Raw genomic sequence first — 24,603 nt, 5'->3', positions numbered from 1 at the left:
CCAGGTAGATATGCAGTTAGATACATTTCTGGCTTCCAAGACACAAGTTACATATACCACTATTTCTGAGCCAAATACCACAATTAAAAACTGAAAAAAAAAAAAAATACAATGAGCACCTTCCAAACCTTTTAGTATTTATAACCAAGATCTTTAAACTCTGAATCCAACCAGGAAACAAATTTTGCATAAAAATGCTATTTCTTAAAGATATATATCATTGAATACATGTTCTAAATTACTACCACCTATTTAAATTTACTTCTGTCAAATATGAAAAATGTTTTCGAAGTAGTCAGCTGAAACCCAAACACAGAAGCTAATTTTGGGTAAACTAATGCATTTGAATACTTTATATGATCATCACAAAAATCTAATATATATCTTGATTTGGTGATTTAGAATATTAATACAAGTTCACACATGCACACACACAGAGAATGCCGTATAGAATACAGTCATTTCTCTCATCTAACTATGTACGAACCCAAATTAATGAAACAAAAACATAAAAAATTCCACTGAATATTTTTCTTCCCAGAAGGCTGCAAAACTGTTTGTAGGTTTAAATACACTGAAAGAAGTATGAGTTTTAAATTTTTTCATTGTTGAAGACTGGAAGGAAAATAAAACAAAACAGATGTTAGGTTTGTTCTGATTCAACAACTTCAGGCCACATATTTAAATGTCCCTTTCATCTGAACAAGTTCAGTTAAGGTTTTTTTTTTTTTCTTAAAAAGCTTTTTTACAGAGTTCTATATTCTGCAGAAAAAAATAAATTGGGTTTAGCAAATTAGTTTACACACTAATTCACACATACAAATTTCTGTTCTAGTCAAAGCTTTGGTTTACTTAAATTATTCTGGTGAAAAGTAAAAATAAATTAACAACAACACCACAACTGTACCAACTATTTTCATCTATTTCAACTGTTTCTCAAATTTCACCCTGAAAATAATTACTATGATTTTTCAGAGTAGGCTGTGATGACTTATGTTAAGAAAATTCACTAACTAAAGAAAGCGGTAAACACATGAACAGAAGCATATAATAATGGATGAGCTGTCAATAATTTCCCATCGCCAATTCTGATGTCTGATTACATGATGAAAATAATGTCAGCATGGCAGGTGTCCCATTTCAGCTAGTCATAACAAAGCTAAAAGAAGAGAAGAAATGCTTAGGATCCACTGAAACACCACATCAAGCAATGAGATGTAGATCTGTGGTTAAAAATCTGGCAGTAGACAATTAACCTTAGACAACTATCAGAATAAAACTAGGAAGACACAAACAGAATATAAAGGATAGCAAATACATAATCTGTAAACCCAAGAGGTGACTAAAAGGTCTTCAAATTACACCATTTTTTCCAATTCCAGATAATTAGAATCCCAAGTTAATAAATATGTGTGTGTGTATACATATAAATTATGATATAGACAATAATTGGTACATGAATATACTTCAATTTCTGTTCTAAGAGACACACCCACATTAATGTCTACATGGTCTCCTTCTCTTCCCATCACCCCCCCACCCTCCCCAAACTCTGAGCAACAAAAGACATCCTCTTATAACATTTTTCGAGTCCCAGTAGCTGTTTCAGCTGAATTTGAGGCATCTTACCTATCTCTCCTTCCCACTCCTTATAATATGGACTTCTTTTAGGCTACTCTAATTTAAACTTTAAAACAGTCCTACAGAAGACTAATGTAAGAAAAGTATTTATTTATATAAGACAGAAGGAAAAAAGACAGGTGTTTGATAATTAAATGTAATCTGTGATCTTGTATTGGCTCCTGGATCAGGTAAAAAAGGTCATGAAAGACAGTGGGACAACTGTAAAATCTGAATATAAACTCTATATTACATATCAGATAACAGTGTATCAAACCTGAATTTGCTAATTAAATTGCTGTTACATAACAGAATCTTCTTAGGCAACATATACTAAAAGTATTTTTAGGTCAAATGGACAGGATATCTGAATCTTATTCTTAAATGGTTCCTAGATAATACGTTAGGATAATAAAGCAAGTAAGACAAAATATTAATGTTCAATCTCGTTAAGATTGCTGGAGCTTATTACTCTTGTAATTTTTCTGTAAAATTGAAATTTTTTTCAAAATAGAGAATCAAACATTTTCCCTTCTTTTTGGTTAGTAAATAATAGTCTCTGAATCTTCCAGTCTCTTAAGATCACTTATGCTCTTCAGAGTTTCTCCTGTTCTCTAAAAATAGGCAGGGTTTCCCAGTGGCCTGGCTTAACCCTCTTACCCTACTCTGCTCACTCTTGACAACCTCCGCCTTTCCTAAAGCTCAAACTCTAAAATAATAATAATGAAACAAATAAATAAATGGTCTTCACTATCTTCTAGCCTTAGCTTCTCTAACAAGCTGTGTGTCTGCAGCTCCAGTTGTTACGGAGTTTCCACCTTGACTTTCTACCAGCTCACTCAACCAAAAGTAGCTAAAACCAGAATCTCATTATTTTCACTTTTCCAAACCAATTCTTTCACTAATACTTTCTAATGGTACCACCATTCCCTCAACTAGATTTGAGACTTTGCAGTCAAATTTGACTGCTTCCCTATCGTATCTCTTGAGTTGTAACATCGTCTAATTCCTACCTTCTGTTAACTATTCTTCCCTCATCTCCATTGCCTCATTCAGGCCTTCATTACCTTTCTATTACCTTTGGTTTCTGTCCAATCCAGTATCTCTTCTCTGTTGTCTTCAAATGATTTGTGCACCAAATTTAACCGTCCTTATCACATATGCTCTTTACTTTCACAGTAGCTCACTGTATTCCCCAAGCTGGAATTCTCCCTTTCCCTCAGGTCTTTCACTCTGTATGACCAAATTCTACCCACCTTTCAGGTTCCAACTCAAAAGGTCACTTCCTAAAGAAGCTCTGACCAATACCTCCAGCTGTACTTGAGAGACATAAAATGTTTGAATTTTAAATGACAGTTATCACTTTCAGTCATGTGATGATGTTCTTACCTATCTTTTCCCATATCAAGACCCAGTTCATTGGTTTCTCTATTGTGATCACCACTTAATTGCCTGATACGGCATTCTTTCCTAAGGGTTTGCTAGTCTTCCATTCCTTAAGCAAATACACAGCTCTTGAAGGTTTTAAGTAGGCCAGTGTTAACTCACAACCCTGAGATAAAGACCTGTGCCGAGACTTAGTCAGACACCCCTCTTTCATGTTTTCTGATAATCATGGCCAACAATGACAAAGCAGAAGTAACTCAATTCCAATGCTTTCCTTAACTCTTCTTTCCCATTTAGAACTAAGTGGGAGGAATAAAACTCTACAGAATAGGGATTTTTAAAAGTGGCTTTAAGTCTCATTCAAGGTCAACATTGTTGACATAGCCAGGAAGACAGTTATTAATTGTATTAATGTTAATTTATAGTGATGGCAAGACTATTTTGCAGAGCCGCATCCACTTGAAGAAAGTAAGCTCAAGCCTCTCTTGAAACACCCCCCTGGCTATCCAGGTAAAGTATAAAGAAAGTAGCTTCAAGTTTCCTTTGTATTTAGAATAACTATCCTATAGAAATGGAGTACAGTAGGTCTGTAATCATCTCTTCCTGTTTTTTCTAGTTATAAAAAGATTGCCTAAAATTACATTAGTTTTTGTGATGGATCTGTAACTTGCTAATCAATATTGTAAAAAGCAGGCAACATCTAGGTACTTTTTACTCTACGTTCTAAACTGAGAAATCTCAACCTTCCTGAATTTACACAGAAGTTCTATCAATTTCTCAATTTCTTCACATGCTTCAGACTGTTTAATTTATAAATGCGATCATCCAGTAATAGCTAAAACTTCCTGTTTTAATGTCTGAACATTTATCCTTAGTTTTTTTATAAATCTGAGATCCAGTCCTAAAAGGTGCCAGGTCACTAAAACTTTGTCCTCTAATTTCATGTCTTTGATTATCCTCTACTGGTTATCCGTAACTGAAATAGGTCGAAATGTAATCACATAATAAATCATGTAAGTACTAAGTACAAATTATTAGAGAATATATTTGGGGTGCTTACAAAATAGTTCAGGTTCATAGCCTCATCTAGTAAGTAGAGAATATCTCCTAATAAGGAGAGAATATTTGACTAGTAACAGTCTCCAACAAGTAACTCACTATGGTGATTCTTCATAATTACGTACTATTAACCCTTTAACAACATGGGTTTGAACTGCACAGGTACAGATAAATAAGGATCTTATTTATCTATGTTTATGGACACATGGTTGATATATTCAGTTACATGCGTACAACATAGTATAGTGATTTACATGAATTTTTAAGTACTTAAATGTATTTTTCTCTTATGATTTTAATAACATTTTTCTCTTAATTTGTAAGAAAACAATATATAATACATACAACATACAAAATATGTGTTAATTGATTGTTTATCAGTAAAACTTCCCGTCAATAGTAGGCTATAGGCAGTTAAGTTTTTGGGGAGACAAAAGTCATACTTGGATTTTCAACTGCACAGGGGGAGGAGGGTGTTAGTGCCCTTAACCCCTGCATTGTTCAAGTCAACTTTAGTTCAGATCTACAACTGTGCAGAGCCATATAGATGAATATCAAACATTAGGTGAAACAAGAGAGACACAAAATAAGGAGCTTACAATATTTTGTGTCTTGATCTGGGTCCTGGTTACACAGGTGCGTTCAGTTCAAGCTGTACAAATTATGAATGGTGTACCTTTCTGATACAAATTATACTTTAATAAAAAGATTTTTAAAATGTCTTATTACTGAGCATTCAAAAACTAGATTAGCCAAGCTCTGAAACCTGAGTTTTACCATCTGGGTTAGCAAGTACTGGTGGGTGTTAATGATGTACCCAAGCTTCTTGGAGAATGAATAAAACAAAACAAATTATCTCATATAAGCAGCTTATTTCTGATCTACTCCTAACTTCAAAAATGAAATCTCAAAGGAACAATGATAGCAAATACTGAATACCTGTTTTCTAACACAAAATACGTGATTTAAACCAGAACTTTTTAAATCGAGTAATTTTTAAACTAGATGCAAACAGATGTAAGTGAATAATCACTATAATAAAAGACTAAACAAGACAATTTAACTGAAATCAGGCATCTAGTAAAAAGACCATAAACTTGGACATTCATTTTGAGTTAACACCCATGTGCACTACTGCTTTCCTTATTTATTTCTCTTTAAATATTGGTGCTATCACAAGAAAGGACAAGCCAACTCATGGGGATAGTGCACCTAGCAACTGTTACTCTCATTTGTTAACTGCGCTTGTGCATTTTCTTCATTAAAGCAGAAATACTGCATGTGTTTATCAATGAAGTTTAAATCCTGAAAAGTTACCTGATTTCTTCCTTTGGTCTACCTGGCAAAACTTTCTTCCTCCCTAGTGCTCCTTTACCTTACTGACCTGATATACACAAGAGGGTAAATGTGTTTGTTATAAATTCTTACCCTCAGCTTTTTTGCAGACAAAGGATGTCCAATAAAAGCCTGTTCCCCAGTGATTAGTAAAATAAATTTCTAAACTAATTTTGTCAATGTAACAAAGCAATGCCAATAATTAAGTTCAGAACTGTTCTTTAAAGAAGAAAAGTATAAAGTCAAAATTTAAAGTTGTTATTCTGAAATGCCAACAGGCTAGAGTATCACTAAGTATCACTATCACTACAGTAAGATAATCTCCAGAAACTAATTACAGAAACTACGTTATTCATTTTAATAAAAAGTCAATGCAAACATTCTGCACTTCCTAGGAAAGGTCTGTATTATTTTCCAGCTGTCAGTATCAATTGTCCTTATATTTAGTGATGGTTTTAGCTTGATTCCTTGAGTACTCTGCAAATGACAAAAGCGGGGGAAGACAGAGAACAATGACAGCACCTACAGTAAAAAGGAAAGGAAGGCTTGACAGCAACTTAAAGTTTAGTACAATAACTGAATAAGGCACGGGCTATCAGTGGCAAGAGAATTTCTAAATACAGGCAGAGGCAAATGGGTGAAAACCTTCTCAATTTGGTAATTCTAATTTAAACAGAGAAGGAAACAAAGGGGCCATTAGGGAACTCTGAGTCAATGTGAGGAAAGGTATATTAATTACTTGTATTTTGATTAAAAGATACTCTGCTAAAAGAATCTTGGGGAAAAAAAAAAAAAAAGATTCCAGACTTTCAAGTAAGGCAAAACCAGGATCTTCAGCTATTTAGGGCAGGTTTAATGAAAACTGGCACAGGGCTTAAATTTTAAAGCGGTCTCTAGTGAAAATGAGTTCCAAGATTTCATAAACAAGAACCTGAAATATGGTATCTGTCAATACTAATAAGCAATTTTATACCTCAAACTAAGTAGATAATGTAAGGGATTTACAGTCCCATAAACTCCTGAATGGTTCTGTTTAACAGAATCATCCCTGCAAAATACTTATTTGCCAAATTAGTAAAATCGTTTTAAAAATCTGTAATTTATAATAGTAAAAAAATGAACAAGGCAATTTGGTGAAATCTAACATAAACATGGTCAGGAGAAGTTATATTTACTATTTTTTAAAGTTTAACACACATAAATCTTCAACTCTATCTGCAATGAAAAAGAATGTATACTCCCATAATACTTTATTTGCTAATATACCTATTAAAAAGTCTGTAGATATTTGCCAACGGAGGTCATATAGTTAGAAATAATAAAGCTAGCCTACTGCTCATCAACTGAAACAATTTTTTTCAGGTTTTATTTTATTTAAGTAATCACTACACCCAACATTGGGCTTAAACTCATGACCCCAAGATCAAGAGCCACATGCTCCAATTGAGCTAGCCAGGCCCCTCAATTAAAAATTTCATAAGCTAGTTGCAAAGTTAAAAGGAAGCCACTAGTACTGGGTTGGACCTGTCACTTTAGTACCAAAGGGTCAACTTATAGTGAAGAACGGCTGATCTAGAATATAAATTCTGATTATAGTTTGGCATTAACATACTACTAACACACTATTAACTTTTTTGGCTCTGGATGACAGGCTTCAAAGAGGAGAACAGAAAATACTTTCAACCCATGAGTAACTACAGATAAAGCAACTTGCCTCATTTTGATACCTTAAATATTTCTGTATCTAAAAAAGAAAACAGGTAAGAAGTATTTAGCTGTAACAACAAATGATGAGTAGGCAACTTCTATGGTTGTTTTATAAGGAAACAAAAGAAAACTTTCAATATTAAGTCAAAATTATAAAAAATAAAGCTCACACCTTTCTACATTGTTCTGATGAAAATAACAGCTCTTATTCATATTGATATCACAGTCGCTTACAAATTTAGCTATTTGAAATAAATTACCATATGACTATCACTATTCTTATTACATCTCTAAATAGAATGCTGTTTTTCCTTTTCCTAATGGAAAAGAATAAAGTACAACCCAAAGTACTCACCCTGGCTACATCAGATAAGCCGTTTGAATGAATATTCATGTTTGCTTCATGCCACAATTTACATTTATGTCTTAATTTACATTGATACAGCTGTACAATTTCAAAATTGAAATTATAAACACTGTACTATAAATTTTAGAACTTCTTGCTCTACAAGTAACTATTTTAAAACATTTTTAGTTAAGGAACATATCACTGAAAAGATACTTTGTTAGAAAATCTCTTTAGAGTGACACACAAACAAATCAAGCCTAAAAATTAAAAGACTGTTACCATTTGTAGGCAATGTAAACCATGTCTTAACATGACATGTACATGCACTTAGCAATACTCTTTTCTAATGAAAGAGATGGAGTTAAGTCCATGAGTAGTATCCAAACTATGCCAAAGGACACAAATGCGTTGCCAGGCAGAGTTAAAAGAATCTAACAAAGCTCTGTGTGAATTTTTAAAACAGCATTTGTGCTTGTTGTAGTAATTAAACACAGAATGATGGAGCACTAATAAATATTCAGCAAAATAACCGAACACAGCATATACTACTTAAAATGTGTGTTAAGCAGAAAGATAAACCAAATTATCTCTTGCTATAAATGAACGCTTAAGACTTCATTCTATATTTTAAAAAATTAAAAACAAAATTTATGTAACATTTCTATGAGAAAAACTGTTTAGGAGTTTACAAAACAGTAATGCAGGCAGGTCTAGGGACTCTAACAAACAAGCTTGATGTTAAAAGTTTCTCAACAGGATTAAACATGAACTTTCTACTTTGATACCTTTGTCTTATCCCTTTTCCAATTTCTTAATATGAAGTGACATTTCGTTTTGAGTTACTAAGGCATTCACAGAGAAATCATATAAAATAGGACAAAAGTAAACTAACTGTAGTTAATTTTATAGAATATATTTTTATATTAAAATATACAAGGATAAGTGGATATTCCATATAATGAGATTTAACAGAATACCTAAGTCCTTCAAGAAAGTAAATATACTTAAAAGTGAAGTAAAAAATAAAGTATATTTACATTCTATTTAAAATATAGATTGCTCTTTTGGTTTATTTTGCTGCTTTGTCCCATGCTAGATACCATGTGATTTCCACCCCCCCAAAATGACACATAAAGTTTAGGTTTAATGATGAGAAACCAGTACAGTGCAAAGCAATTCATGCATACACTTTTGCATGTATGCATTCCATATGTTAAGTATTCATACCTATCCCAGAGGTTCTTTGATTCCTGAAACGTGTTCAAATGGAACGCTTGGTAGAAAGCAGTTGAAGGATTCCTGTGAGATCCAAGAATCAAATGGAAATGAGGTTGAGAAAGTACAGTAAAATCACTACTTTTCAAAAAAAGATGGAAGATTTTAGATTTGTAATAAAGTGTAACAGCTTTAATAAAAAGAAAAAAAAAACACAACATAAGCTTGCTTAAAAACATTTTGAAAGAAATTAAAAAACTGGATGAAATCCAGCAGACCCTGAAAACAATTCAGGATCACAGTTCTAAAAGAAAGCGGTAATACGGATAAAACAGCATCCAATTATGTGTGTGCGCATATGTTTAAACACATGAATGTGACCAGTTCACAGCCTAATCAACACTACTCTATATGAGATGCCTTTTTAAGTTTCTCAACATTTAGCAGTTTAGCAAAGCTGTTCCCACGTACAGGATTCACGTAAAATAAATTAAGCTACACCTTCATAATATAAAAATTTTTTTTTAAGATTTTATTTATTTAGTTGACAGACACAGCGAGAGAGGAAACACAAGCAGGGGGAGTGGGAGAGGGAGAAGCAGGCCTCTCACTGAGCAGGGAGCCCTATGCGCAGGGCTCGATCCCAGGACCCTGGGACCATGACCTGAGCCGAAGGCAGATGCCCAACAACTGAGCTACCCAAGCACCCCCATAACATAAAAATTCTTAACAGGATCTATTTGATAGAGTTTGATGATGAACAACTGAGTCCTTTTCTGGGTTGGACTGCACATTTCTACCTTCATAATCCATTTAATTATGTGTGGTTTCTCTGGATTAGGGTAAAACATGGTGCAGCAATTACATGGCAGCTTTCAAATTTCTTACATTAGTATAGTGGGCCTTTAAGAGGTAAGAGCTCCCACACCTTAATCACCATCCATTTCTACCATTCCCTGGAGATATGTTCCCTAGGGCTATCTATAACCATAGAATCTTAACTGATGGGCTCATCCTGGAGAGCTCCCAGCCTACATGATTCACCTCAAATCTCTAGAGTGGTTTCTTAGGGGACTATTTAAACTTCTGACAAATCTGCTAATAGCTCCCCCCTCTACCTCAGCATTTTCCCATTGTTTCCCCAACCCCATCATGTATATTAGGGAGCTAGCAAAAACTTGTCACATTACCTCTAAAATCCTTGACCCATGCTGTAGCAGAATAACAGCAAGCTAAGAACATTAAGTACTTATTATATACCCAGACACAATTCTGAGTGTTTTACATTTATTAACACAATTCTACAACAACCCTAAGAGGCAGGTGTTATTATTATTCCTATCCCACCAATAAGGAAAGGGGTCAGACAAAAGTAACTTGCTTGACGTCACAGAGCTAGTAGGTAACAATCTGGTCCTAGAGTTTACGCTCTTAAATCACTACGCTAAACATATAGTAGAGTTCAATTTTAACCTCTCTAGGTCTGTCTCTTTATCAGTTAAATGGTGATATAATTTAGCCTTGCAGGGTGGTTAAGGAACTTAGACTATATATAAAGCTCTTTGTATATATAGTCAATGGTCAATAAATAATAGCTATTATTTTATCATCAAAATGAAGTTCAAATACAACATGGCAATTCTGAGACCCTCATAAGCACCTTAAGAGTCTCTACAGTATTACTAGTACCACAAAAAAATTATTTCCAAATTCTACTGGAATGCAAGCAAATATGTTGATCAATAAGCAAAACAAATACTCAACAGAATTCCATGATTTCCAAATTCAGATTAAGACTCAGTCTTAATACCTACTGAATTTTTAAAAAATACGTTTTTTAAAAGGCATTTTTTGTTTTAACCACTAGGGTACCTCTTAGATGATCCAAAATTAGGAAAGGCAGACAGACGATGCCAGAGTATCACCAAAGCAACTATTTGATTAATTGGCAACTTCAGTATATGTACTTCTCTTTGCTCTACTTTAACTCCTTTCTATGCTTTTAACCCTTTATTTTTCTCTAGAGGCTGGGTCCAAAGTAATCAAGCATATTGATTAGATCTGCTAATATCAAGGATTAAGAGGCTGCTAACCACTATTTATTTAACAGCTTATATCCTCTCAAGATACATTTGGCAGGGGCTTTTTTCACTGTACTTGGAATCAGTCTACCAATTTAAATGAAAGTCAACTGAACCAACTAAAGACTTGATTGGCTTTTTTTTTTTTTTTTTTTTAAACCAGGCTTACCCAGGACCGTCCTATATGGGGACAAGTTTGCTATTCACACAGGTCTGTCTGGATTTAAAACAGAATGACTCTAAGAGGAAAGGAGTAAATATGAGACAACAACAAAAGGTAAACCTGGAGGTTATTCTGCAAGTCTGGAATTTAAAATTCATTAAAAAGTATTTATAATATATTTATAAGAATGAAATTCTTTAAAAAAAAACTTCAGATCCCCCGATTTTGGAAAAATACATACGTATGTATTTAATTTGAATCAAATTCATATGCCAAATAAATTGGTTTTAAATGAAATCATATGACTTAAGCTATGAGATTCCAGCATTTTTACAGCACAGACTCTAAAAATGAAATGTTTCTCATAAGTCAAATGTAGAAGTGAAAAAAGAATATATCTGCAGCTAGTTGTGTATCTTGGGGCAAAAAAGGAACCTATGAAATAAAATACCATAAATGCACCTAAACTCTTCAACATGTCAGAACAAATACACTTAGGTTGCAAAAGCTGGCAGTGAATCACTTTCTACATACATTTAAAATGAAGAAACCATATGGAGTAATACAATCTATGTACTCTAGAAAAATTTAGAGTCTAGATTCCAAGGATAAACATTTAGACAGGCTTATAAAATATGACACTTTTCATTTCTCTAATACTTCAGCAGGGATGTCTTCCATAAACTTGAGGGATTTTTAGCAAAGAGCAACAATTAGTCTCAAGATATTGCTTAACAGGCATATATTAAAGAAATCTGTAAAAACTAACTGATCAAGAACTTCAAAAGAGCCATTTTGTAAATACTAAGGGGCTTGATCATCTGTTTTGGGATGGCATAAAATTGAGGAAATTGATAGCCCAAGGAAACCACTGTTAATAGAGATCATTTCAAGGCTATATAGTCTATGTAATCTGAAGGCACCAAGTTGCAACCAAGGTCATTAAAAATTTATTAAAAAGAAATACTGAATTTTATGCAACTTTGGTCACAAATTCTCTTCTGCCCAAGAAATAAAATTTGAAACCAGTTTTCTAATAACATATTTGATGTCAATGTTAACTATTAATCAAAATATAAAGCCAACAAAGCGCTTCTTAGGGACACTCAGGCATGGTTTATTCTGAATTTCAGCCACCGAAATGAAAATGCTGTTTCCCCATTTGTGGACATTTTTCAAAACCAATGAACAAAATATATCCTTTTCCTCCTGACTTTATATACTAAATAACCTATCCTATTAATTTCTAAGTACATGAAAGTAGTACATCACAGAGTGACTCAAATATGACATACATCGACCTGCTTTGCTAAGATACTATCTCTGTAGGGTAACTGTTAACAGAGAGGAAAAACATTCCATACCTCAAAACTAAGCTATGAAAATTGCTGAATGTTAAAGGACGAGGTACATGAGCCCTGAACTCAGCAAATACTTTCTTCCCTTATGTCAAAACTCAACTTCAGCGATCTCTAAATAGAAATCAGGGAAGCACAACAGGCCATCTCCAATATTACTATCTAAGGACTTAAAATGATTAAAAATATCCTTTAGGTAAAGGGTTACAACACAACAGATGGGTAGCCACAGTAGCCTTCCTTCCTCCTATCTTATAGTAAGAAAATTAATAAAATAAAACTAACTCTGGAAATATCCAAGAGCACTGGGTTTGGTGTCAGAAGGCCTAAGTCTGAATATATGCTGTTACTTAATAAGTATGTGATTCAAACCCTCAAAGCCTCAGTTTCCTTAATCCATAAAAAAGGGAGGAACACTTCCTTACAGTTGCTGAAAAACTCAATGAGATTATGCATACATAAGGCCTCACAAAATTAAGCTTGAGGAGGATTTGTGTTTAATATAGGATTACACTTTCCAAATCATGCTATATAAAAATCAACTTTTAATAGAGTACCTTAACATATACTCAATATTTCATCATTATTAAGGTAATATTCAGGCAAACAGAACTTAAACTTAGAGCTGGGTATACCAAACTATTTAGTATATTTCATTGGATAAGAATCCTGACTTCTGGGACTCAGAGCTCCCATAGGATCTCCTTATTACACAACTTTTTCGTAAGATTTTAATTAAAAAGACAATAATCACTGAAAAGTGTACTGAAATGGTTCTAAGATACATACTACTTTAACAGTAAAAGCTTCAAGAAACATCTTTAACAGCAACCATAATCTTCTGATTAAAAAAATCACAATTTCTCACCATGACATTTAAGCCCTTCACTCTGGTTGCTGTCAAAATTAATCACATCATTTCCCAAAACTGACATCTCTTTCTTCCACACTGTTACACAAACTGCCATCCTCTTCTACTCAGAAATTCATCCCTTTCTCTTAACAGTGACCTAGCCTAAGTCACCCTTTTAAGATTCAGTCCAACAATTAGCTTCAGAAGAATGCACAAGTAATAATAGGTTGATGCTGAGGACAGAAACTGGGTGGCTGGAGGACAGATGTGCAGAGAGACTTTCGGTTTATATTCCTGTATACTTAGAACTATATAAACATATTACCTATGCAGATAAACAAATTTTAAACAGAAACCAGTCTATTTCTTCCCCATATCACATCTAACTATGTCCTACATCCGATAGTACCTTGTATTTTACTCCATCACAGCCTATGATATATATATGAAAGCATGTATTTGATAATTATCTTCATATAATCTGAGTTCTTGGGAGGGCAGGATAGTCTTTTTTTCTGTATCCCAGTACTTATTATTCAGAGAACATAAAAAAAATTGAATGACTGACATACAGTCACTTTAAATGTTTTCTTGGGTATTCAACCTACTTGATGAGTATCTGCAAGCTTTGTTTTTGTTTTGTTTTTTTTGTCACATGATAGTCTGGTGGCAGGAAGGTTTAAGTTGGCAGCTATCTTATGAAACACGTTTAAATGTATCAAGTCATACACAGGGAATCTTAAAATCTGACCAAGTCTCAAATTCTAACATTACGAATGAGGAATACTGAGATAAGTTAAAACACTTAACTAAAGAAATTTAAGTGGTAGAAAAGCCAGGATTAGAACCCAACTGCTGTATGTTTTACAACATCATGACTTTTCTGGCCTGAAACACTGTCTCCCTTTCTGTTATTATATACATACACCATGTAATTACACTTTCAGATCAAAACTGAAGACTCTTGGTATGATTTATAGCATGTTAAGGTGGGATCTGGGAAAACAGTTTGTGGACAATGAAATACTAACATTTCTGTAATGTATGCTTGCCATACATATTATATATGGACTGTTTATAAAATACCTGCATACTTCATTTAATAATCTCAAACTGTGCAATACAGGCATTATCCCCATTTTTCATATGGGGAAACAAGGGGCTTATAGAACTAAATAACTGCCTGTAGGTCAAATGCCTCAGGTATGCAGCACAGTTGGGATTTCAGCCCAGGCATGTCTAACTCCACTGTCTGTAATGGTCATTCATACTATATGCTAATATATAATTAAGCACACCACTGATTTTATTTGACTAAGAGCCTCCATCTCCTTTTTTGTTTTTGTTTTGTTTTCAAAGGTTAGGTAGACCAAATATGTAACAAGGATGGGTTTCGGATTAACTTACGTAACTATTTAGTAAAACTTAATTCTAACTCTCCCTTAGAAACTAGTTGGTTTTAAACTTTGCTTTAGGTATCCTTCATTCAAAGTTTAAACAATTTTCTTGTTTAATAATGAAGAGGAACTGCCAACATTTCACACACACCAGCATTATTTACAATAAATGGCCCATTACTTACAGTTTCCCTTCTATATTTAGTATTCTTTCATCAAATTTTAGTGAAAACTTATGGGGAGAGGAGGCTCTAAGTAATTTAACATTCAGATGTCACTTATTTGTCTTGCTTACTCCAATTAGCCAGGCATATACTAATAGTCCACGTCCTAGGTGAACACTATTAAAATTATTACTCAATGATCTGCAGAATTTTCACATAACCATCACTTATAAATGTGTAACTTAATGAGAGTTCATTCTTTTAAACAAATGTTAGTTGTGTATGAAGAAATAAAACTAAATACTGAAATCTAATTTTGGGCTTTAAATTTGAGAGGTGAGCAATCCAGAAGCATGGATGAAATTTAATTCACCTGACTTAAAAACACATTAGGAACATACTTTTTAGAGATAAAAGCAGATAATGTATCCTTACTATTACCAGCCAAATTTGAAATGCATATGTTAAAATATATTAAGAAAGTCACATGATGATATATAGGAAGGATATGAATTGCCTACTGTTCTTAAATCTTTATGGAGGAGTTTTCGCCCTAAACCATGCCAGATTAAGAATGTGACAAATATTGAGTAATTTGGTATGTTCAAGAATTGCCATGGGAAAAACCCAAATTATACCAATAATTCAGGTATGCACATTCTTTATGGATACCATAATTTGATTATACTATATAAAAAAAAAACAGCTTCAAATCACAAGTCCACTTGGTTTAGTATAAAGAACTAATTTAAAGGATTTATTCCAATTCAGGAATGGTGCACATACCCCTTAAATACTGTCAACTATTAAGGTTTTTTCTTAAAAATATGCTCTTCCCATGAATAAGAAATTATTCAGGAAACATCATCATTTGGGCTACATTTAACCAGGCAAATCCGTTTTTATAAACCCTCTCCTCTTCCTCATACTTAAATAGTTCAAGAGTAATGCAATTAAGAAATAAACAGTATCTGTTCAAAAAGTAAATACATACTGGTCTAAAACAATTATTTAAAAAAGGAATTAGATGCCTTTTCTTCACTAATAATAAATATTCCTATTCCTTCTGAGACCGAATTCCACGTCATTTCACTCTCTGCTTTTCTGTCTTGGTTATCGGCCACCACTCTCTACCTCTCCCCACGCTGCCCAACTTCTGCTGTCTTAGGAAAGAAAAGTCAAGATCTTTTTATACTTCCCTATCAACCATTCCTCAGTAAATAGACTGATTTTGGTTTCTTTACCATCTGATTGTTGGGGGTGCTCTTTGTTACTAGAACACTAAAGTGCATGACTACTTCTAATCTCTTCTGGTGCACAAAAGGACTGTTAGCAAGTACCAGATCCATAAATCCAGTGTCACGTTTTACTATTTCCAAATTAGTGCTATCAGAATTCTCCAAGAACAGATTACTATTACCCTTATTCTCCGGAAACAGAAAATACATATACCACAGTATCAGTACCATAAAAAAATGACATCTCATAAAAGCAATTTAGTTCAAGATACCCTACTTCCCCTACAAGGAAGAAACAGTGTTACTAACATAGAGTGTGTCTTACCCACACTTACCCACTCTAGAAGCCCTTGTGTTTACTAAGGGTTATCCAATGTTCAGCCTATAGAATTAGTTCATACATGATTTTGAACAATATATAGGTCACTGCTAATTTAAAAAAAGGTACCATACTGCCTACTGATACACTTTTGAAACATTAATCTTCCTGAAAATCTATGGTAATTTCCTTTACTTAGAGCCATGGTTATGACTAAAGCATATTTTGGTAATCAGCATGGTAGTCTGATGAATCCATCAATTATCAGTTTTTATACTAAATAATAATGTCACTCATACACAGGATTTCACACTTTGATTACAAAATCCTTGGTAAGAGTACCTAAGATAATATGTAGTGTTTGATTTAAAGGTCAACTGTAAAGCTGGATGGGCAAAGTTACCTCCATAATTCAATATCGATAAAGAAACATAAGCTCATAACACATAAAGATTCAACTAAGGAGTTTTCATTTGTAAAGACTAAATGCAGTGAGACTTTTAGAGCTCTCATAAGTACCTACAGATTTTACAATAAAGGTAAGAGTGACAGTTCTGTCTCTTTATATACATTTACATAATCTCACTTAACTATCAAGTTAAAAAAGCCTACACAGTATGTATGTAATATCTGAGATACAAATATAACTGTACAAAAAATTTGTGTATTTATAGCACATACCAGGATACACCACTTAAAATTCACAATTTATAATACATCATCAGTAGACATTAGCAAACTATACAAATAAAACCATTAATAAGATATAAAGACATCTGCCACTAAGGGATCCTTACAATCAGGTTTCCAACAATCTTTTGGTTGTAGCTGACAGTTCACAATTGCAGCCATTCATAACAGTTCCTGGAATGTGGCCTACAAGAGTTCACACTGGTCAGCTATCTGTGGAAAACGATCTGTACTGTGTTCCCTTTCCAAAAGTGCCAGTAATATTTTGCACCTCTCCCCATTTATCAAAAAGGGGTCTGTTAAGTGTGTTGGTAATTTAAACAAATTTTGTAACTTTCACCATAAAAGTGGCTTTTTGTGCACTGTATTTTCAACCATTATTATATTCTCCAGTTTACACAAAATCAGTTTGAGAGAATCAACACCTGACTATAAGTCTTTCCAACGAGAAAGGCTAGAATATTTAACTTTACGGCAATTAGTAATATAGAGTCAACAGGCAGTGTTAACTGAACTTTAAAACATTTCCTTGCTTTCTATATATAACCGTCAGCCCTTCTAAAGGTACATTATTAAAATGTATTAATATGTAAGTCCTCTTTTTTAAAAATAAAGAAGTCTCAAAATGAAGCTTTGTAAAAGGTAATGGAGCCGAAAACACCACGAGATAGAGTTTTCAGTTTATCAGACTAAAGAACCTCAATCATTTTTAATCTTCCATTTCCCTTCCTTTTTTCAAAGAACGAGACTATGTTTACTAACATATTAACTTTAAAAAAAAAAGCGAACTGTTTATAAAATTTTCGGATCTGAAATTTGTCAAGCTATTCACAAAGTTAAAGTCATAATTACTCAAAACCTCTCACTCCAATGTTTGCATCTAAATGGCTGCAACTAAAATTGTATGCAGATTTTAATTTAAGAAGGCAACCCCAAATCACCGTATTAAAATTATGATTTTTGTTGGTATGGTTTCCTCAAAAATAGTTATCTCAGTAATTTAAACATATGCCTAGAAAAACTGTGTTATTTAATTTCAAGCATACAGTTTAAAATGCCCTCTTTCCCAAAGACTTTCCATTAAAAACAAAAACAAAACCAAAAACTATTTCTACTTAATGGATTTATTCCTTCACCAGGTGTGTTGGTCCAGTGACAAAATAGTCAAATGTGTAAGATTACATCTTGAAAACTAGCATGTTAAATTAAAAACCAGTCAAAGATTATAACAAAAATTAGAAATGCAACATTGGTAAGCAATGCAGATTTTAAAAGACTGGGTGGGGGAGGGAAATACCATATTTAAGATAAGACTGCACACACATCAAAACCCCTGCACTGGATTAACTATAGCCAATTGGTAAGAACAGATACAGTAGTAGCTGTAGCTCATTCACCTTCCGAAATAAAATCTTAAAATTATTAACATTTTTAATAAAGTAAGAGGATAGATAATTGCATCTTTGAGGTCATACCTAAAGAATACATTCCAGAGTTTCCATTTGTCAACAGATCTCTCTGCTTCATGCCACATCATCATATTAAAATCTGGGGAATGTAACTGCATATGCTTTAAACAGAGAGGCATGAAGAGGAGAGAAAAATACAATCTTCATTCATAGATGCGCATGTGTTTTACAAGGAGGGGGGTGTGGTTTGGGAAACCACTCATCATTTCTTGAGATATGGAGGCAATGTACTTCAGGAACAGAGGCAAGCAAATGGTTATTTACGAACCCATCAGAAAAAAAACTGGCTTCTGGCAGCTAGAAAAGGGTGAACAAATAAACTCAATCTGCATTTTAGGTGTGTCCCTATGTGTGAAAAGTGAAATATGGGAGCAGATGTAAAGAGGGACTTTTCTGAATGGCTTGTGGAATCAGTTTCTTTACTTGGTAGTTCCATCCATATAAAATTTCTCAATGACTAGCTAGCTGAGCTCACTTATGGACACGTGGTATTCTCTAAGAGTTCTCAAATGGAAGAAAGACTCCCAACAAGCAAGTCACCTACAAAAAAAGATGAACTTTGAATTACAAAAAGCAGAGAAGATGATTTCATGAGTATTTTTCAAACCAACATAAGTGTGTAACAAAAATACAAGGCTAGTTGAAACTGAAAAGTTAAGAAAAGAATGCAAAGGAACTCAGAAGAAACAGAAGAAAAAGCTTTAACAGATCTCATTGTGCGATATACCAATTACTCTAGAAATCCATAAAGATATCTTTAAACACATCTAAAATCAACCTTGCTCAAAATAAAAAAACCCAACAAATAAATGCCTAACTGTAAAGTACCTGAAACCTTCTCTGTAATTTTTAAATGCAATTCTAAAGCTTGTAACAAGTCAGTTTTTAAAAATTTGCAATATATGTCATATTTTCCTGTGATATTTCCTGAAAATCACTTAAAATCCTCACTGAATTATAACCGAACTTCAACTGTTGTAGAATTGGTATGGCAATACACCAATTTTCACTTAAGCCATTAAAAAAAGCATCCCTTAAGTAAAGAGGGAGCCAATTGGTGACAACTGTTAACACTTTTACTATAAAATTACTCTAATTTCAAGAACTGTAGCTTTTACTACTGTCAAAGAGTCTCATTTCATACTTTCCATTCTGTAGTTAAAAAAAAAAAACAACTGATGGAAGATAACATCTTTCCAATACACTTTTTACTTAAAAAAAAAAAAAAAAAAAGAAAAAGAAAAAGAAAAAAGAAAAAAGAATCTTAACAAAGTCACCGGGAAGCCTCCTGACCTTCTACGTTCTTGTATTTAAAAGGCTGGAGGACGATAGGATCTTCAAAGCCAGACTTGACATTTCACCATTCTCTCTCCAGCCTTTGCAGATACACTGGAGGAGATTCCTTACTTACATGGATCTTTCCCTACTAGAGGACCTCCAGTTTTCCAGAATGGGAAACTTCTAACTTTATGTCTTAGTCTCCAAACTCACACTGACAAAGTGTTCAAGTGTAACTGTTACCTAAGAAAAGGACAGTCCTATGGGGGCATAATCTACTAGTTGCCACCTGTAAATGAGAGAATTAAGCTTAAATCCACCTTTCTGAATGAACAAATGTTGTGTCCTTATCCAGTTGTGCTTTTAAATGAATGTGACAAGACCAATTCTCTCATTACACCTTCACATTAGCAATCTAAAATTATGCCTTTTCAAGAACTGTCAAATCAACCTTACTAACACAAACTAATTTTTATACTTAAAAACGCTAAGGGACTCAAAGTTAACAACAACAACAACAACAAAAACAACAAAAAAAAAACTTTTCTTAAGTTGCATTCTAAACTAAAATGTTTGGTCAAGCATTCCTATCAAATATTTTAAGTAAGATTTCCATACCTGTCTTCATCACCATCAACAGGAATAGCTATGCTGAATACAGAGGTGGCCAGACTGTTCATAGGTGTTAACTGAAGGGGGTTTGCCAGGGCATCTGCAACAGGAGGCTTCACAACAGGCTTATTTTCAGCAATGAGAGAAAGTGGTGGTTGAGGTAGGGGTTCTGATTTTCTTCTAGTATCGTCAACTTGCCCGACTGAAGGTTGGGTCTGAGTCTGAAACTGGCTTAGGTCAGACTGTGGTAGACTTGTTGGTGCACTGGGTGTGCCTTGCGCTAAGGGCAGCCCAACATGTTGGATTATGCTGCTGCTCCTGCTGACTGGCGTATGGCTGCTCAGCTGCTGCGGCTGGACCAGAGGCGCGGGTACATTTGGCATAGTAACAGAGGTGGTAGACAAACTAGGCACGCTTGGAGCGGGCACGGCTGCAGGCACGTTTGGAACTCCGGGCAGCACGGCGTGGGGGCCGCCAGGCACGACTGACGGCGCACCACTGCCACCCATCTGCGGCGGAGGCACGGACTGGGGCTGCCCGGTCCCAGGGGGAACCAGGCCCGGCGGCACGGCGCATCCCACGGCAGCCATGGGCACTCCGGCCGGCTGACCAGGCGCGGCCTGTCCGCCTGGTGCGGGTCCCGGCCCCGGGGCCACAGCTTCACTGGGCAAGGAAGACACGCCCATTATCTGCGCCCCCACCGAGGCGGCATTCTGGCTGGTGCCCACTGGAAGGCTGGCAGCCGTGGCAAGGCTCGCTCCGGCGCCGGTGGACGAGGGCTGCGCGGGGCTAGGTGGCTGCAGGCCGGCCACGTGCTGCGGTAGGTACTCACTCTGACCCGCGGGCTGGACTGGCAGCAAGTGTCCGGGCGGTAGCTGAGGCTGGGGGTACGCGAACGGCTGGGGCTGCTGCGTCGCAGTAGCGCTGACGGCCGGGCCTGGCTGCTGCGGCAGGGCCACTCCGGGCTGCGTCAGGGTTACATTCGTCAGCGGCAGCCCCGGTCCGTTGGGCCCCTGCGGGAGGACGCAGGGGCCGGTTCCCTGGGGCTGGCTCGGCTGCGGGGCTGCCATCATTTGCTGTGGCCCGGCCGCGGCTCCCGGGAACGGCGGCACTGGAGCCGCGCTTTGAACCACAGCCCCACCTACGGGCGGCGGTGGCTGTGGCTGTGGCTGCCCAACGCCAAAACTCTGCGGCTGGGCCGGGGCGAGCTGGCTCATTTTCTCCGACGGGGGTAGCTGTGACACAGCAGTCAAGGAACTGTCAGTTCCCGAGTCGGGCCCATGCGCCCCCTGCATGGAGGCCACCACCACCACCACCGACCCTCCGGTGGCGCCCAGGCCGCTGTCCCGTTCCGCAGTCTGGTCAAAAGTATTGCTGTGCCTAATGCAATCCCCGGACCTGGTCAGGACGCTGCTGTCTGAATCCCGCTCATAGTATTCCATACACGTCCATCGGCCGCGGCGGTAGGGCTCCCCGCTCCCGTGGTCCAGCTTGATCACGCGAAAACGGGAACTACAAGTGGTGGGGGGCTGTGATGCGGCTGCGGTCCCGGGCCCGGCAGACGAGCCCGCGACCGGCGGGGCGCCAGGTGCCCCGGAGGAGGGGGCCGAGGTGGCGGCCGCCACCAGGGTACTGGCCAGCGCCCCAGCCACGCTCCGGGCCGAAACGGCTCCTCCTCCGTTGGCGGGAGCAGCCGCCGCGGCCGCCAGCTGCCCGTCCAGGAGGAGGTTTGGGGAGACGGTCCCGGGAGTCTCGGCATCCCCAACATTGTTGAGCGTCTCTTCCGAGGAGCTGCGCTCGCAGACCTCCTCAGGGCCATAATCCGTAGCCCGAGAAACGTCGAATATCTCGGAGGAGACGTCCTCTGTACGTGACTCGTCCGGGTCGTCCAGGCTCTCAGTGTCCTCGGTGATGCTAGTGGCCACCTGGGCCGTGGTGACACTAGTGATCTGGAAGCAGCTCTTCTTCTTGGCCGGCATCTTGGACATGGTGAGGAAAGCTGGAGGGCAGAGAGGCTCGCCGGCTCCTCTGCAATCTTGCCGGAAACTAGAAGGGCAGAGTAGGGGCCCCCAAAGACAAAGTCCGAGTCCGCGCTGGGGTCTGAGGCCCGCCGCTGTTAAGAGTCACTCGCTGATCCGGACGCTGGCCGCTCTGTGAGACATCCTCCTCCCGGTTTCCTTCTGAGTCGATCTCTACGGCTCTGCCCCCGTCGCACTCGCGCGGCGGCTCCTCCTTCCTTTTCGCCTCCCGCAGCCGCGGCGCCTCAATTCAATCCCCTCAGCGGCGGCGCGAGCGCGATCCCAGGGGCGGGCCGCCTGCTTTCTCCTCCAGTCTCCGGGGCCGCCGTGGTCAGTCCAGCTCGGCGCTCGGCGCGGTCAGCAGGCCTTGGCTGGGGGTGGGAGTGGGAGGGCGCAGGGGAGGAGGCGGCAGCGGCGGCGGCGTGAGGGGCGGTGCTGCCCCGCTCGGGCTCCTCAGGCCAGTGCCGGCGTCAGCTCTGGGCTCTCGGACGCTGAGGGAAGAAGAGGAAGGAGTGGCGAATCTGGAGCCGGGGATTCCTGATTCAGCCAGGAGCGGCGGGCAGGGGCTGGCTGAAGGTCCGCGGGCGGGCGGCGGAGCTTCGGCGCGGGCGGGCGGCCCCCTCCCCGGCTTTAGCCGGAGCTCAGCCCCAGGGACATGTCGACTGTCTCTGGCGGAAACCCGCTCCGGGGGAGGGGAAGCCGGCTCGGTCCTCCCCTTACAGGGGGAGCCACCCCGCGGGCGGCGGCGGTCTCGGCCTCCCCTCGCGGCTCCTGAGAAGAGTGAGGGGCGGCGGCGGTGGTGGTGGCGGCGGCCGACTGATTGGCCGGCGAGCGGAGGCGCTCTGGCTGTCTGAGGTAGCGGTGGTAGCTTTTTCGGGTCCTCCTCGGTGCGCCCGGTTCGCAGAGCCTGGAGAAACTGAAATTCAAACTGCTGAAGCGGCGGCTGCAGCTCCCTCCCCTCGGCCAAGATGGGGCTGAAATGGCCGCGCCAGGGATGCTGGGAGGAGCAGCAGCCCCGCTGCCGCCGCCGCTGTCGACTAAAATGCCGCCGCTGCCGCAGCCACCGCCAGCGCCGCAGCCGCCGCCGTTCCGTGACGCACCGGCGTCGTGACGTCACCGCCCCGCCCCCTCCGGTTTCCTGCAGTTTCGCGTGGAGGCTTGAGGGGGAGGCGGTGGGAGGGACTAAAGGTTAAAAAAGGGGAGCGTGTTTTTTTTTTAATTTAAAAAATTTTAAATTTAAAATATACGCTGTAGGTCTTTTAGACTTGAAGAGCTGAAGACTTAAATTCCAAGCCTAGAGAAGCTTACAACCGCGCCAGTCGGTTTTGTTACGAGACGCTGGAAGACTGGATGGAGGTCATGTGTCTACTGTTCAGCAAAATCTTACAGAAACAAGGGCGATAGAAATGGGGGTTAGGGAGATTTAGTCAGGATAAAGAGGGAGACCAACGGAGGAAGCGAATCACTTAAAAAAGGTCTTCTGGAAATGAATGTTGACCACTGTAGTAAGAGGAGTGAAATGTTGAGAGAAACGGGGATGATTAACCAAGAATAGCAAGCCAGATTGAGTCAGAAAACTGATCTTTCAGCCAGAAATTCTGTCTCCAACAATGGCATCAGGAGATGGTTACTTGCCCAGGGTGAGGTCAGTTTAAAAAAAGATTAGGGGTTACCAACATAACCCTAATTTTCCCGAGTTTTCCTGTGATTTCGGCATCGGAGTTCATTTAAACTCTTAAGACTGTTTGTACTTTCAGCACGAAATCAGCTTATAGGCTCCATAAATGTAGAACCTACTGCGTTAAATGGTTATAGTTCTTTCTTTTGTTTATTCTAAAACTCTTAGTTGGAGCCAGAGTATTACATGGTTTGAACTGGGCCACGAACAACCAGAACAAGTCAGTTCAGAGAGCAGCTACGAAGTACTGGAGATTTTATCATCTTTTAGCTACTTTCTGGCGAAAGAAAGTGGTATGGCCATTCTCCTAAACAGTTTTAAAAAAAATGGGGAAGGTGGCTCTTGAACTTTGACACATTAATACATATCTAAGTAAAATGCAAGACATCTTGCGGGTGGGGGGGGGGGATCAAGATTTCATATCACAGCTTTAGCAGTCATTATCGTTATGACTTACATAAATCAGTTAATCATTATACTCAGTTCTCTAATCTTTGAAGAGTAGAAATACTTTTTATGCCTAAGGATATTTTGATAATGATCGTTTAGAGAAAAAGTTTAGGTCCTTAGTTGTAAATAGCATCCAGACACATGGCTTTTAACCTTAGTAAAAA

The 24,603-nt window shown here is 38.1% G+C and overlaps 1 protein-coding gene across 5 annotated transcripts in view; it reads right to left on the bottom strand.

Annotated features, from left to right (window-relative positions):
• Positions 1-22,616, bottom strand: part of TSC22D2 (TSC22 domain family member 2) — a 48,644-nt gene extending 26,028 nt beyond the window's left edge. Inside the window, exons 1-3 of one of the 5 annotated variants that reach the window (XM_032852480.1) lie at positions 20,300-22,615; positions 8,684-8,755; positions 7,114-7,144 (exon numbers count right to left, since the gene is read on the bottom strand). In XM_032852480.1, coding sequence (XP_032708371.1) covers positions 7,129-7,144; positions 8,684-8,755; positions 20,300-22,281 — 2,070 coding nt within the window. In that variant the 5' untranslated portion in view covers positions 22,282-22,615 and the 3' untranslated portion in view covers positions 7,114-7,128. Of the gene's footprint in view, positions 1-7,113; positions 7,145-8,683; positions 8,756-20,299 lie in introns of those variants that run through there. The other 4 variants (XM_032852479.1, XM_032852477.1, XM_032852482.1 and 1 more) reach the window with 4 other exon arrangements.
• Between the last annotated feature and the right edge of the window lie 1,987 nt (positions 22,617-24,603).

This window comes from Lontra canadensis, unplaced genomic scaffold (genome assembly GCF_010015895.1).
Source record: "Lontra canadensis isolate GAN:19392208 unplaced genomic scaffold, GSC_riverotter_1.0 scaffold6, whole genome shotgun sequence".
Lineage (NCBI taxonomy): Eukaryota > Metazoa > Chordata > Mammalia > Carnivora > Mustelidae > Lontra > Lontra canadensis.
The sequence above is the reverse complement of the archived record's forward strand: the minus strand, read 5'-3'. Positions and strand labels throughout refer to the sequence as shown.